General features: G+C 44.8%; 1 protein-coding gene across 3 annotated transcripts in view; it reads right to left on the bottom strand.

Moving 5' to 3' along the window:
* The window catches only part of DCLRE1C (DNA cross-link repair 1C), a 34,274-nt gene extending 22,328 nt beyond the window's left edge, over nucleotides 1-11,946 (bottom strand). The window contains exons 1-6 of one of the 3 annotated variants that reach the window (XM_040645380.1): nucleotides 11,753-11,811; nucleotides 7,908-7,959; nucleotides 6,991-7,075; nucleotides 5,545-5,629; nucleotides 1,955-2,014; nucleotides 388-443 (exon numbers count right to left, since the gene is read on the bottom strand). In XM_040645380.1, coding sequence (XP_040501314.1) covers nucleotides 388-389 — 2 coding nt within the window. In that variant the 5' untranslated portion in view covers nucleotides 390-443; nucleotides 1,955-2,014; nucleotides 5,545-5,629; ... (1 more) ...; nucleotides 7,908-7,959; nucleotides 11,753-11,811. Of the gene's footprint in view, nucleotides 1-387; nucleotides 444-1,954; nucleotides 2,015-5,544; nucleotides 5,630-6,990; nucleotides 7,076-7,907; nucleotides 7,960-11,752 lie in introns of all 3 variants that reach the window. The other 2 variants (XM_040645379.1, XM_040645382.1) reach the window with 2 other exon arrangements.
* Between the last annotated feature and the right edge of the window lie 4,201 nt (nucleotides 11,947-16,147).

The following is a 16,147-nucleotide window of genomic DNA, read 5'->3' as shown; positions in this document are numbered from 1 at the left end:
GGGGGGGGGGGGGGGGGGGGGGCGGGGAATAACATAATGGAATATACTGCTGCCTTTGCAATAGATGTCCCTGAAATGCGTTAGCGATCTCAACTACATGAGATCATTCCTGCTCCTGGAGAGAAAAATCCATGGGAGAGGAAAATGCAAAGCCAATGGAGAAATGGCCACTGAAGACTTCCATTGTAAGAAAGCCACATTTCAAACTTGATCTTCCCCTCAGTCCCCCAAGTTCAATTTGGAAACAAAAATGAAAGAAATTGCCATCTACATATTAAAGAAATAATCTCCTTACACATATTATTTTCTAGACCCTAAAAACATACTTCTACAAATACAATACATATCTATGCATAATGAAACGGCAAAATAGATGAGCCCCCTTACATAACTGATCCTGGACAATGACCAGCTGGTAGGAGAGTCACAACAATCTCTTCCTTCTAAAAAGAAAATAAAGAAAAGATAATAATAATAGAAGTTATCGTCAGGACCCAGCTCTCCTTAATAGAACAAATCCAAGTACTTCTCCAGAATGTGGTATGCCTTTTCTCATTTCCTCACGCGCCAAATCCTGGAGACAAGTGGAATCCTAACCCACTGAACGACCGTTAAACACAGTGACAGTATAACCCAGCAATTCCACACCGAGCTACACACACAAGAGAAATGAAAATGGACATCCACACAAAACCCTGGATGTGAATGTTCACAACAGCATTGTTCACACTAGCCAACGAGTACAAACAGCCTAGACGTGGATCGATTGACGAGCAAATGAACAAGATGTGGTCTATCCATACAATGGAATGTTATTTGGGCCACAGCAAGAGAGGAAATCAGTAAGAAAAGGAAAAAAAAAAGCCTGATGTCACCTGGCCCCAAGTCACTATTCTGCAGAGTACTGTCCTCTTAGGGCAGAGCTCTGGACACACCAGCTCGCTACCTGATAATGGCAATTCCTCCCAGAAGTCTAACGTCATTCATTCCAATGGCCCCATTAGAGCAAGGGTCCTGTGGTTAGCGCTGGAGACACAACACACGGAGCCAGAGCGCATGAGAATAAATAAAGGACCAGAGTGGGACAGCCAGACTCTGATCAACGGGAGCTGCCTGCTGTCTGTGCCCAGTTTTCACCAACATAGGTGGCAAGGCAGTGAGGCAATCGGAGGAGTCTAGTGTTAGCTAAGTGAGGTCAGGACAGCATTTAGGAACCTTCAGGCTATCCTTTTTCCCCGTCCTTTTTAACCCACCCTCACCTGCCCTGCAGTCCCCCTTGGTGAACAACTCGATGAGGGCTACACTTCACATGCCTGATCTTCTCCAGAGAGGAGTTGTGAAAAGTCAGCCCCTGCCTGATCCCGGGTAGACGACGCGTCCACAGAGCAGGTTATAACCAGGCCATGGAACTAATATTAACTAGATTTACCATAAAGTAGGAAAATACTTCCTGGCTCTAGGAAGAATGTGAGGTAAAAAAATAAAGAAAAGGTAGGTCCATAATCATATTATTAAACAATATATTCACAAAAGTACCCGCTTCTAAATTTAAGGACAAAAAATATATTGGATCCACTTGGATACTGTTTAAGTAAAAAATGATTCAGAAAAAGAGAAAATCACAAATATATAAATTTGCTACAAAAGCACTAAGCACCAAATTATATCCTGAATATTATATAAACGTAATAAATGTGACAATGACATCACGTAGTAATATCAACTGGAATTCTCATTATTAGCATTTAATATGCTAAAAAGGAACAATTCACACAGAAGTCAAAGTCTACCTTTGCATGTAGAAGAGAAATACAACACAAATATTTTTTCCCCTACAAATTCACCCAATTACTATAACTTTCATTTATAGTAAGATGAGCATTCAAAATCACAGCGAAAAACAATCATATTATTACATAATAATTTTTTAAAATTACATTTAATATTTACTTACCTCGCCTGACACTTCATCGACTAAAGGTATCTGGGTAGGAGTTTCAATTTCAATGGATATCTATTAAAAAAGAGACCATATGTACATCATACTGTTTTCACCGTTTTTCATGGACTTACATGCCTTTGCCATCTCAAACACAGAAAAAGGACTTAGAAGTTACTGAGACTCTGAGTAATAATTTCCGATTTGTGATACTAAACGTTTTAGCAGCTTGAGGACAGGACTGAGCTACAGTAGAGCCTTTCCCGTGGCTGACGTGGCGACGTGCATTAAATGCCTTCTAAACTCACCTACGCTTTGACTCGGCAGTCCTATTTCCATGCATGCAATTTTTTCCCCTTCAACTGCCCATCCCCGAGCTCCCACTCCCTCCCCCGTCTGAACTTGAGTCTGGGAAACACTTGGCGTGTGCTCTTGTGCTATTCGGCTTAGGTTTCCTGCTGCAGGGGCGCAGCCTGGATCCATCCCCAGGCCCTGGCCTAGTTCACAGGTTCGGGCCACAGCAAACTGTTAAGCGTCTGCCTTCAGCTCAGGTCATGACCTCAGGATCCTGGGATTGAGTCCAGCTCCCCACTAGGTGGGAAGTCTGCTTCTCCCCCACCCCCCAGCCCCAGCTCATACTCTCTAACACATAAAATCTTTAAAAAAAAAAAAAAATCCTCACATTCTGGAACAAACACGTACTGTATTCACCATGCACTTTTTTACTACTGTGAGCTTCGGTGAGCTAGTACCCTAATCAGGATGTTCGCGTGCTCGTACGTGAAATGGCTGTTCTCTTCCTTGCACTATCGTTATCGATTCTGCCAACAAGGTTGAGCGGCTTCTCTCTTTACCATATCCCACAAAAACTCATCCAGTATGGGGGTTATTTGTCCTTTGAACATTTGGTAAAATGCACCTATAAAACCATCTGGATCTGGGGCTTTATTGAAAAAGAGATCTTTAAGTTGCTTTAATTTCTTCAATGTTTACTTATTCAAGTTTTCCACTTTTCTTGCCTCAATCTGGTATTTTCCTACTTATCCAGGTATTTACCCACTTCGCCTAAAATATCAAATATATGATCATTAATTTTCAAAAAATGCATTGCTGCTATTCATAGCTACTTTCCTTTCATCACTCTGTATTTTTATATGCATCTTCTTTTTTTAATCTTTGCAGAAATCTAGCTCTGTTCCTCTGAAGATGAGCTTTTACTTTTGTTCATCTTCCATTTTCTGTGACCCGCCGGTCTCTGTATCACTAACTTGTCCTTCGACCTTTATTATTTCCTTCTTTCACATACCCTTAGATGTGCTTTGTTGCTCCTTTTCCTTCTTATTGATTTGAAGACTCATTCCCCGTAATTCTGGTCTTTGTTTTCTAACAAATGTGCTTAACGGTCTCAATTTCCCCTCAAGCGCTAATTTAGCCGCGTCACACGCATTTGGACATGTGTTCTCACTGTCCCTCCGTTCTAAGTATTACACGTTTTTCTTCACAATTTCCTCTCTAACCTAATGGCTGCTTATTATATGCATTTAGTTCCCGTATGTATGGGGTGACCGGAGCTCTCCTTTCCTTTGCGACTCAGCATCATTGCATCGTCCTCAAAACCATCTGTCCTAGACAGATCACTAGCATTTCCTACTTCTTTTGTGGCGCGGTACGTGGTCAATTGTTGTAAATGTTCCATGTCTACCAAAGATCTTGTTTTCCCTTTGGGTGCCTCGGATTGCTTCTAGTTCACATTTATTAATTATGCCCTTCCAATCTCTCTCTTATTTCCTGCCTCCTTCCTCTTTTGGTTTCTGAGAGGGGTGTGGGGAGTGCCCCAGCTACAACTGCTGAGCTGCCTGGTCTCCCTGAGATTGTGAGGTGGCCTCGTACTCCACCAGCTTAGCTGAGCCGGAACTGTCCTACGAGTCCCTTCCACGTACACCTCCAGGTGGGCACTGGCCACAAGAAACACCTATGTGAGATCTGGAAGGCCAAAGTCAACCACCAGCCCTTTCTTAATGCGCTGAAGGGTGCTGGAAATTCTAACAGCGCAGGACGTTGACCTGCTGGCTCAGCTTGCAGACGGGGCAGGACCGCAGCAACCCCACCTTCGGCTGCGTATCCCCTCCAGCTTCTCGAAGGCCTGGCCCAGGAGTGTGGAACTCAGTGGCAACGGGGAGCTGCAGCACTACCCAGGTTGGGAGGAGTGAGAGACAGACGGGGGTTCCAGGTTGTCCTTGTGGGTTCCAGACCATCTCTGCCCCTCTCTGTTTCTTTCTCAGCTCAACTTCCCGACTGCTGGCCGGGCAGACCCACGGCAACTTCAGGCCTAATACGAGGCTGAGGTTATAGCCTTGGTGTTGGGTCACTCTGGGGAGTGGGGATGGACCCCATCCGATTATTGTCAGAGGTCGAGGCTGACTGTGTCACACTGCACCAGCAGGGTATGAAAACACTGTACTTCCCACACTGCGGGACGTTCCGGGGAGAGGAGAGCAGTGCCCCAGCTGGGAGGAAGTGGCTCTTCACGGCCCGAGAGAGGGTAGCAGTGCGTGGCCCTGGTTTTTAGAGGATGTGAAAGCTGAGAGCTGGCAGCAGGCAAATCTCAAACAGACCGTGACACTTGTTCAGACTCTCCCACAGTGACTGGCGGTCTAATCCACGCAGTGCACCCTGACCGTCAGTGCACCCTGACCGTATCCCCCAGCGGTGCCCACTCTCTGATCAAGCACTGCGGGGCCAGTGATTACTTTATGTCAACTGCATGTTAAGTTCATACCTTCTGGATCCGTTGTTCCTTCTGACAGTAAATAACATCCTCTTTGAAACAAGATCTCCTTTTGCCTTCCAGTCTATCCTGTATGATATAAAACTAGCCACTCTGGCATTTTTAGCTTCTAATCGTTTAGTACATCTTTTCCTTTGTTTTTTATTTCCATTTCAACTTGCAATTATCCTTTTGCTTTATCTAAGTCTCTTGTAGATGAAGACTGTTAGAACTTTCTTTATTCCCCTTAACCTAAACTGAGAAAATCATTAGCTAGAAAATTAGTTAGAAAACTAATTAGTAATTACTGTTATAATAGAACTTTTCCTGGCGTCTTTACATTCTCCATGCCATTCTTTTGTTTCTCCCCTTTACTATCTGCTTTCCATTGGACAGATCCATTTTATTCTGTCAGATTCAGAGTTGTCCACTCTATTTTTATTCTAGTTGTTATCCCTTTATCGTAACCATTAGATGTGTTCATTTTCCCTAAACTATGTCATGACCTAAATAAGAGGATTTATCGATTGGGTTAAACATTTTACACTTTGAAGTATTAAAATGCAACTTAGCAAGGGTTCATGAGATTAAACCAACAAAACTAAGACCCTAGATCAAACCGTTGAAGGACAAGAAAAACAAATATGCAACAATAAAATGTTGGCCTCTTCTAAACTGATGAATTACAAAGACTAAACATCAGTACTGTAATTAATATGGATAAATATAGTGTAGGAGGAACTGGGCTTTGAATAATTCCAATGCATTGTTTCATCAACCTCGAAAAATATTTCCCCTTGAGAAAAAGAATTAGTGTCATTCAAAAAATAAAACTTACGATTCGTTTCTCCCAAAATCTGTACTTCGGGCTAGTTAACAACAACTCTTTAGTAACAGGTGAACAGTATAAGCAAACCTTCAAGCTGAAAGGAAGAAAGTTAGAAAAGGTGTGTTAGTACAATCCACAACGAGCCATCTGAGTGACCAGAAAATACATTTCATCATCTGTCAGTTATCTCAAATCATTCAGACACTGAGCTGGCTCAACCAGTGTTGGAGCAGGTCCCCACATGCCACCACCTGTGACTATCTAGGTCCCATCAAAACCACAAAGGGGGGGGCACCCAGCTGGCTCAGTCGGTAGAGCGTGAGACTCTGGATCTTGGGGTTGTAAGTCAGAGCCCCACGTTCAGTGTAGAGATTACTTAAAAATAAATTTTTTAAAAAGATTTATTTATTTTGAGAGAAAGAAGGGGGGAGAGTGAATGAGCACACGCACATTTGCACGCAGAGTGGGGAAGAGCAGAAGGAGAGGAAGAGAATCTGAAGCAGACTCCCTGCTGAGCACGGAGCCCACGTGGGGCTCAATCCCGCAACCCTGGGATCATGACCTGGGCTGAAATCAAGAGCCAGCCGCTTAACAGACTGCCTCCGAGGAGCCCCCCCCTTAAAAATAAAATCTTAAAAACAAAAACAAAAAAAAGAATGCAGAGGGACAATGGGAAAGAAACAGATGACAGAAAATACTGTGCCCTCTGACTTCCTCAAAAGGGTGTCCCCCATCACTCTTAAAGACACACGTTTGTACATGATCAGGTATGTGTGGAAAGATACCACCAAATGAAGCTACCTCTCGAGAAGGGAAAGGGGTGGGGTGCTTTTGAATTTGTTCAAAAGCGAAGGTTAGAGGTTAAGAATATAGTCTGTGGTAGACCATATTTTCCAAAGATGGCCATACTAATCTATATCCCAAACATACACGCTCTGTTTACAAAATGGATACAGAAATCCCTCCACTGACAGGAGGGGTCTATTTTAACCTCCCCTTCAACCTGTCTTGGTAACTGCCTTAACCAACAGAATGCGATGAAGGAAGGTCGCAGGACTTTGGAGGCTATGTCTCCTGGGCAACATGGCTACGTGCTAGTTCTCCTTTGGGACATACACTTTTTAAGCCCTGAGTCTCCATTTAAGAAGTTCAGCTACCTTGCAATTACCATACTGAAGAGTTTTCTAGCGAGAGAGATGCCCAAAAGCCCCAGCTGCCTGATTTTTCTCAGCCTTGGTGTCAAACACTGAATGAATGGGCCTCCAGATAATCACAGCCCCCACAGGACACCCAGCCAGGCAGGAACCAGCCACCCCCACTGTGCCCTGTCAGCACTCCCGACCCATAGAAACTGAGAAAGAGAACATATGATTAGTGATTTAAGTCACTAAGTTTTGGGGTAATCTGTTACGCAGCAATAGATAACTAATATTCAGGCTCCAAAATGAGACAGACCTGGTTGAAATCCTGGTCCTGCCACTTACTGGCTGCGTGACCTTGGGCAACTAATTAAACCTCTCTGGTTCCTCAGTTTCCTCATCTGCAAAATAGAAATAATAATGGTTTCTATTCAAAAAATTATCAAGAGGATCTAAAGAGGATGTTCGCTCCAAGAAGACAGGGATTTCATCTGTGCTGTTACTATTATACCCTCCACGTCCAGGACAATGTCTGACTCATCACAGGCACCCAAAGAAACTGTCCAACTAATCAATCCACAGTGCCTGGCATATACGTAAGTACTCAATGAATACCGGCTACCACTTATCACGAACACAGACTAGTGACAGCACTTTGCAGAGAAGACTGACATCCACTGGTCAGAAGTTAGAGGGTCCGCAGGGCCCTTTCCAGTACATATCTTGAGAATCTGGAATTGACACTGAGGCAAAAGCAGGCTACGGGAAAAGAACGCAGTAGTTTAAAGATCCAAAAACATAGGATTATCTTCACGACAGAACAACACACACAGGGAGAAAGGAAAACGAACACACTACTGCTGCTCCCAGCAGCACGAGGAATCCCATAATCAGAACGTTAAGTGAAAGAGAACAAAGAGTCAGGTCTATTCGGTATGATTCTACTTATGCAAAGTTCACAACCAGCCAAAACCAAACCTAAAGGACAAAAAGTCAGAATGCAGGTGGCCTCTGGGAGATAAGGACTGACCAGGAGGAGGAATGGGGCTCTGTTCTGGGACACTGGTCTTATTCTGTTTCTCGATCTGGGAGGAAACTTCACAGACATGCTCACCTGTAAAAGTTCATCTGACTGTGAACCCTTACGATGCATGTACTTTCCTGTGTACAAGTCAGAGCTCAATTAAACCGTTTACTTAAAAACACACACAAATAATTAGCAAAATAAATTACCTGCACTCTAACCTTCTTTTCAGGGTAGGGGCTCTTAATCCTTTCATGTGATCTAAAACAAAAGAATCAAAAATCATAAGCACATTTTTTTTGGAGAGGATTCCTTAGGCCAAGCAAATAGTTGCCTATTCTTTTCAAGCTTCCTTTTATGAGAAAATATATGAGAGGTTCACTTTTTCTTTTAAAGATTTATTTTACGGGCACCTGGGTGGCTCAGTCGTTAAGCGTCTGCCTTCAGCTCAGGTCGTGATCCCAGAGTCCTGGGATTGAGCCCTGCATCGGGCTCCCTGCTCAGCAGGACGCCTGCTTCTCCCTCTCCCCCTTCTTATATTCCTTTTCTTGCTCTCTGTCAAATAATAAAATCTTAAAAAAAAAAAAAAGATTTTATTTGAGAGAGAGAGCAAGCATGCTCACGCATGAGTAGGGGGTGGGGGAGAAGGAGAGAATCCTGAAGGAGGCTCCCGCTGAGCACAGAGCCCGACATGGGGCTGGATCCCATGACCCCGAGATCACAACTTGAGCCAAAACCAAGAGTCGGACGCTCAACCAACTGAACCCCCAGGTGCCACGAGGTTTATAAGAGAACTAATTCGTGTGGGCTACTGGCTCTTTCTTCCACAGGTGACAAATGCATCTGAAAACAGGACAGGAACCACCAAAAGCTGACCATCTCCGGCCATCATTTAAAAGGAGAATGATCCCTTCCATCTTAGGACAGGGTCTAAATTGCTCTGAGTAGCCACAGAAGAATGAGTACCAGACCCTCATTTCAGAACTGTTTCCAGCACTTTCCTTTACGTTCTTCTTTCATTTTAATCCAACCATCCTTCGTGCCCCGCTCTCTGTGACCCATTCAGTTCCAGGCATGTGAGTTAGTCCATCTGGAACTAGTTCAGGCGTAGGCCGGCATAAGAAGAGTTTCATTCTCTTCTCAGCCTGCTGTGACTGCGGTATTTCTATCTACACAGGCCCACTTCGCAGCCCTCCAAAGTAACAGATATAGAAAGATGGCCTTTAAACGTATGGTGCATCCTAATGCATTCTGAATCTCCAGCATGGGAAGGACTAGATAGCAATAACCACACCTTCTCAGTTTAGGTGAATCAAACCAATCCTAATTATTCAAATTAACACACACACACACACACACACACACACACGCCCTCAACTTGCCCGTGGTGATCCTTAACTCCAGAGAAAACAACGCAGTCGCCCCACCCCCCCAAGGAAAACCTTGACCAGACATGTGCCTGCCCCCTCGGACGGTGAATCTCCTCAGAGCACTCCTGGTCCAGGCTTTTAGGGCCTATGGGGGCATCCCAGGGCAGAACTTTCAGTTGGGATTTCCAAACAATTTGTGCCATGGCAAAAAAGAGACTGAATCAGGACTCGGCTCCATACTCCTGAACTAAATCAGCAGGCAGCACTCTAGCTGCTTTAATCAGGACGAGCCCAGCCCCCTCCAAGACTGCCAGGCACGAGAACCCGGGCCATTTTACTTGGTGCTGCGAGGACTGCACCCACAGTCTTCTTTCCACGGCCGTTTCCCTTTTCTTGGACCAGATTAAGTCATTGTAAATTGTCCCCTAAAGGGGTCTTCTCCAACCCTGGGCCACTATCTCAGGCCATGGGTCCCTCTTGTCCTCCAGGCCTTACTGATGCTTAGCAAAACCTGTCCTGAGCAGAGCACCGGGTTCCAGATGGTCCATGAACACGACTGAGTGGGCCATGGGATGAGATGTTCTACCGAAATGTGATGTTAATGCATTTATGTGATTTTTTCTACCAAAGAGCTCACAGATTTGTCAGATATTCTGTATCAGTCGGCTCAGCTGACATAACAAAATGCCACAGACAGGATGGCTTAAACCACAAAATTTCTTAGAGTTCTGGAGGCTAAATTCCAAGATCAAGGAGCCAAAGGCTGGTTTCTGGTGAAATTTCTCCTCCTGGCTTGCAGATGGGCTTTCTTCAGTGTGTGTGTGTGGAGAGAAAGAAATCTCTATTGCTCTTTTTATAAGGCCATCAATCCTAACCAATTAGGACCCTGCCCTTATAAGCTCATTTAAATTTTAATTGCCTCCTAAAAACCCAGTCACCAAATACAGTCACATAGGGGGTTTAAGCTTCAACATGCGAATTGGGGGTGGGAGGGGTGGTGAGGGGGAGCACAATTAAGTCCACAGCACATCAAAGAAATCTGTTTCTTAAAAACATTAAAAACTACCAGTAAGGAATGTGGGAAATTTCTGAAAGCAGAAGTTGAGTTCTTGCCCTCGGTAAGTTTATATGCTGGTTGAGTAAACAGACTCACATGTCATTAGAGAACAGGAACAGTTATTATCAACTGCTCAATAATAGGGAGTCGGTTTCTTGCTTAACGTACAAACTAACGATCACAATTTCAGATTCCTTTAGGTGGATTCCTCCTCCAAACTCTGCTTGTAAACATAAAGGGCAAGCCGCCACGCCACGCTTCAATCAAGGCTAGCACATTTTGAGTTCAGAAACTCCAGTGAGGGGGGCGCCTGGGTAGCGCAGTCGTTAAAGCGTCTGCCTTCGGCTCAGGGCGTGATCCCGGCTTACCGGGATCGAGTCCCACATCGGGCTCCTCCGCTATGAGCCTGCTTCTTCCTCTCCCACTCCCCCTGCTGTGTTCCCTCTTTCGCTGGCTGTCTCTCTGTCACATAAATAAATAAAATCTTTAAAAAAAAAAAAAAAAAACTCCAGTGAGGGGGCGTCTGGGTGGCGCAGCTGTTAGGCATCTGCCTTCGGCTCAGGGCGTGATCCCAGCGTTATGGGATCGAGCCCCACATTGGGATCCTCCGCTATGAGCCTGCCTCTTCCTCTCCCACTCCCCCTGTGTTCCCTCTCTCTTCAAAAAAAACAAAAACAAACAAACAAAAAAAACCTCCAGTGAGGCTCAAGACAAAAGGCAAAACAGAGGTATTCTCACCCAGCAGGAGATTCACAATGAAAAAAAAAACCCAAAACCAAAAACCTTATTCTGGAGAATAAGTAGAAAGACCCTCAAAGAGGCTCACAGTGCTATTTAGCAAATCGAGAGAGGAAGTCCAGATTTTCCTCATTAAAGAGAGAAAAATAGTAGGTTAGAGCAAGAAAGAGGCATTTCCCAAAGGCAGTAACTTGGGCACACCAGATGTTACACATGGCCCACAGCTGCAGACTGAGCGCTCCTCCAGCTCTGGAGACTGGCTAGACCCTTTTAGAGACACTCCAGCCTCACCTGGAGCCTCTAGCCACCAAGCCGTATCAATAGGGCCTAATCCCTAACTGTGCGCAGCTGTGAAATCTTAGTATTTTGGCTGCCTCACCTTAAACGAAACTTTTATACTGGATGTGGACAGAACACCTAAAAGGAGCGGGAGCCTGCAGTTCATGGAGCTTTCGGACAGGATGTTTGATTGTGTGCGCACGCGCTTGCTTGATAATAAATGTTGGGGTGGGGGAGGGGAGGGCAAAATTTCATCTGAAACTCGTCTTCTTTATAACATGGAAGCGAAGATGTAAAGGAAGAAGTAAGTAATAATCCTCGCTGACCTCTGACTATTCGCTGCTAGGAGAGCTACCAAAAGAACCTAAGTGTTACGCCTGGTCAAACTGGCTCGGGTGGTTGCGCAAGTTTCGGTTTTGTCCCGTCGTACGGATGAAGAAATAAAGCCTCAGAGAGGCTGACAAGCTAGGCTGGGACAAGGTGCACCTGCTAGACTCGGCCCCGGCCTCCCGAAGCCTGCATTCCGCCGCTCGAGCACCCCCCCCCCGGGCGGCTCCCCGGCGAGGCCAGAACCCGCGCAGCCCGCGCCGCCCGCGCCGCGCTCACTCACCCTTGTGGCAGTGGGACAGGAAGTAGGCGCGGGCCTTCAGGTTCTCCCTGTCGAAGCGGTCTATGGAGATGGTTGGATACTCGGCCATCTGCCCCATGAAGGAACTCATAGCGCCGGCACAGCACGGCTGACCGGTCCCCACGCCGCCCGCGGAAGCTGAGGTCTGGCCCCGCAGCGCCGCCACTTCCGGGAACCTGCCGCCGCCGCGCTATTGGCCGGCCAGACGCAGCCACGTCCAATCAGAGGAGCCGTGAGGCGGCGGGGCGGTGCCGAGGAACGACCGAGCAGAGCCGGCTGCTCGCGAGCCGCGTGGTTAATTGTCCGAGTGGCGGGATGCTGGGCTGGGGGCAGCTGGTTATGATCTAGGGTGTGACCCGACGAGGGTGCCTCCTGCCGGAAATCTTGACTCGACACCGGCGGCGTTCTGATGCGGAGTGCAGGTGTGTGTGCAGGAACGGTATCGCGAAGGGAAACTGAAAACCCGTAGCTGGTGCTGCACCCAAGGATGCAAAGAAGCGCAGGGGGATGCAAAGCTTCCTTTGAAATCAGACTGCGTTCCACCTCCTGCTTGTCTACCGAGAGCCTGAAAGCCGAGCTCAGTTTCCCTTTTTTCCTTTTCTTCCCAGTTTCTACCTTAGGAGAGAACCATGAGGATTGTACGAGAAAAAAAATTATATGTGACTCATAGTAGATTCAATAACTGTTAGTTTCCGCTTCCATTTATTTATTAAAGATTTTTATTTATTTATTTGACAGAGAGAGCACAAGCAGGGGAGCAGCAGGCAGAGGGAGAAGCAGGCTCCCTGCTAAGCACGGAGCCCCATGTGGGACTGGATCCCAGGACCCCAGGATCATGACCTGAGCCGAAGGCGGAGGCTTAACAGACGGGGCCACCCAGGGGTCCCTCACTGAATGGTATTTATTGGACCCCTTCCTAGCAAGTCTCCTTAAACACCACAATATTAATAATCAGAAACAACTCAGTCTTGAGGTGTTGCTTTGTGCATACCACTATAATAAGCCTTGCAGTTATTACACGGATGACTAAGATGTGCCTTCAGGTAGGTTTGCAATCCATCTAGAGTCAACACATTCGCAGAATATGGTAAAAAATGCGTCCACAAAGACACAAAGTAATGTGGAGGGGAAATCCAAGGACGATGAATTTTAAGCAGTGGACTCAAGAATCAGAGTGCCACCCTCACAGAACACCAGCATTTTCCTGCAGCCATGGTACTCAGAGTTCTATTCAAATACAGATTTCTCATAAGGTGAAGAAAAAGAAAGGGAGGAAGATGAGGCAGAGTGGGAGCTATATAGACATCATAATCACTCATTTGAGTAGAGCATTCTGCTAGTGTACTATTGCTAACACCTTTGATTTGGTGTAAGATGCTTTGTCTTAGAATGTGTATACCTAACAACAAATTCTGGTGAGATTGGGATCTGGAGAATCTGGTGTGTCTCCCTCTGACTGGATTTGAAACTCCTGGCAATGCAGCTCAAGATCATACTCATATGCTTATCGAGCCACTTACATATCCCCTCTTCTTTCCACAATGGATACAGTATGAAAGAGTAAAGGGAAATAGGATAAGGGAGAAAAGATAGGTCAGAAAACAGTGAAGATGTAAGCACAGCCCACAGATACGCACGTACTGTTGGAAGACGTGAGTCAATTATTTGGTTCCTTAGAGGAAGCCACAATCCCTTCCTAGCCTCACACATCCTCAAGACACAAATATAACAGATTTTCAGGAGAAGTCAAATTTTCTGGATACTGAATCCCAAGAGAAATTCCTCCTGTGGCAGCTAGTAAAGAAAACTGAAATTAAGCTAAGCTCTGCTTCCTCATCCCGCACTTGGGAATCTTTCTGCAATTCTAAGCTCTTCGGACTTCTAAGTCCCTGATGTGTTCTGTCTCAGCAGGACTGAAAACTGCTACCAAGTGTATGTTAAATACCAAAAAATTCATTATTGAGGTAGGTATAAGTCTGTTGGGAAATCACTACAGGATATAGTTTTCTTCACTTATAAACTGTTGTCAATCTAAATTAACTTATGTTATAAACTTACTGTATTTTATGCTATTCCTTCAGAATAAAGGACACAAAATGTCATAGGAGGAAGTATACGATGAGATAAAGTATGTTTTTTAAAAAGTGTATCTGTGTGCTAGGGTTGCTGTAACAAGCACCACAGACTGGGTGACTTACACAACAGAAATTTAATTGTCTCAGAGTTCTGGAAGCTGGAAGTCTGAGATCGTACTGTATGATTCCACTTACATAAAATTATGGAAAGTGTGAACTGATCTAAAGTGACAGGAAGCAAATCAGTAGTTGGTTGGGGGCACAGGAAACAAGTTCATTAACTTGATGGTGGTGATGATTTCACAGGTGTATGCATATGTCAAAACTTATCAAATTATAGGCGGTTAAATATGTGCCAATTACTGCATTTCAATTATCGCTCAATGGATTTGTTTTCAAAATGTTTGGAGAGTGTGTGGGAGAATGTGAACAAAGTGAACAAGATTGGCAAGGATATGCTTTCTGTAGAGGACTTAAGAAGACACTGCATGGCTAACTCACATAACAGAAGGTGGCTTTGAAAAAATCACAATGTATGTTTATTTTGGATTAGTTTCATATACATCTCCACCACCCATATCTCTTCTTCACACCTCCTACCCTCAATCCTCTGATTGATTAAACTGTTATTATTCAACTAAGAAAAACTAACTAAAGTCTACCCAAAGTCCCAGAAAATGGTAAGTGTTCAATAAATATTACCTTTTATTATTATCTACTGGGCATCCACTAAGTGCCAGACACTGTGCTTGATCCTGGATGTACATAAAGGAATCAGCCTTGGCACAAGACCTTACGGTCTGGCAGAAGTAGAAACGCATGGAAATAAATAAATGCAAGAACTTTTACAGTGCTTTATTGGAGGTCTGCTCAGGATGCAGTGCGGAACCAAGCAGAAGAGCTCAATTCTGCAAGGAGAATCAGGGGATATCAGAAAAACTTAGCAGAGAAGGTGAACTCGAGTTCAGCTTCTGGGTCCAGAAACACGTGAAGTCCTTGGAGTGAGATTTTTTCAGTCTGCACACTGCCAATAGTTCCTTTTAACCAAAGCACTGGGATCAAAAGGGATGAAATAATAGGGACTTACCAGGGGAAGTCAAGCCTAAACCAGCTAAGGGACCAGACCACGAGGGCCTTATACACCAAGCCAAATAGTTTAAACTTTAACTTGAGTGACAGCAAGAAGCCTCGATGTTGTGAAACAAGAGAGTGACAGGTGAGATCAGAACAGTGTTTCTCAACGTGTGGGCCCTGGAAGAGTATCACCAACAGTATTTGGGAACCTCTTAGAAATGCAAAATCTCTACTGCAGCCCAGACCTACTGAATCAGAACTCTCCAGCAATCTGTTTTAACACACTCTCCAGGCGACTGTGATTGATGCTTAAGTTTGCGAGCCACTGGGTTTAAGTTTGAAAGAGCACTCAGCACTCAGGAAGCTGCCACAATACTCCAAAAAATGTGATGATGTGAATTCATTTATTCACTCAACAAATAGTCCCTGGCCATCGACTATGTGCCGCACACTATTCTAGACATTAAATATACAGCAGCGAGCAAAGCAGAGAAAAACCTATGTGGCAATGGAGTGTACTTTCTAGTGGAAATCAGGTCTATCATTTATATAGTTCCAGGTGCTCTCCTAAATGGTTTATATTTGTTATTTCATCCTCACAACTACCCCATCAGATAGGTACACTTTTTTCTTTACAGTTAAGGAAAGTGAGGTCAGTAACTTGCACAAGTCATGTGACAGCTAAGTAGTAGAAACCAGATTCAAATCCAAGGTCATGCCTTACACGTGATACTATACTGCTTCCTCGTGGCCATGGTGGCAAAAGATATTCATTCAAAATATATTGCTTTGACACCTACTGTGTGTAGGCACTGTTGTAGAAATTTGGTCAACAAGACCTCTGTCTTTATGGAAATTATGTTCTTGCAGAAGATAATAAAATTAAGAAAGAAGCAATTTAAATAGTATAATAAGTGGTGATAAGTGCTGTAGACAGAAGAAACACTAGAAGATAGGGGGATAGAAAGCATGAGGCAGCAGGTGCAATTAAGGGTTCAATGTGGCCGCTAGGCAAGGAACAGACCGGAGATCAGGTGGCTGGAGTGGAGAGAGGGAGCAAGGGGAGAGGGATTGTATGCAACCCTTGTGGGGTTTTATTGGTTTTTACTCTGTAAGACAGGGAGCCATTGCAAGACTGTGAACAGAAAAATGACACAGTCTGAGTTATGTTTTAAATGGATTGCACGGATTGTTGTGTTGAGAACAGACTAGGGGGAAAAAGAGAGAC

This window comes from Ursus maritimus, unplaced genomic scaffold (assembly GCF_017311325.1).
Source record: "Ursus maritimus isolate PB19 unplaced genomic scaffold, ASM1731132v1 scaffold_31, whole genome shotgun sequence".
NCBI classification, from domain to species: Eukaryota; Metazoa; Chordata; class Mammalia; order Carnivora; family Ursidae; genus Ursus; species Ursus maritimus.
This window is presented reverse-complemented; position numbering and strand designations above follow the sequence as displayed.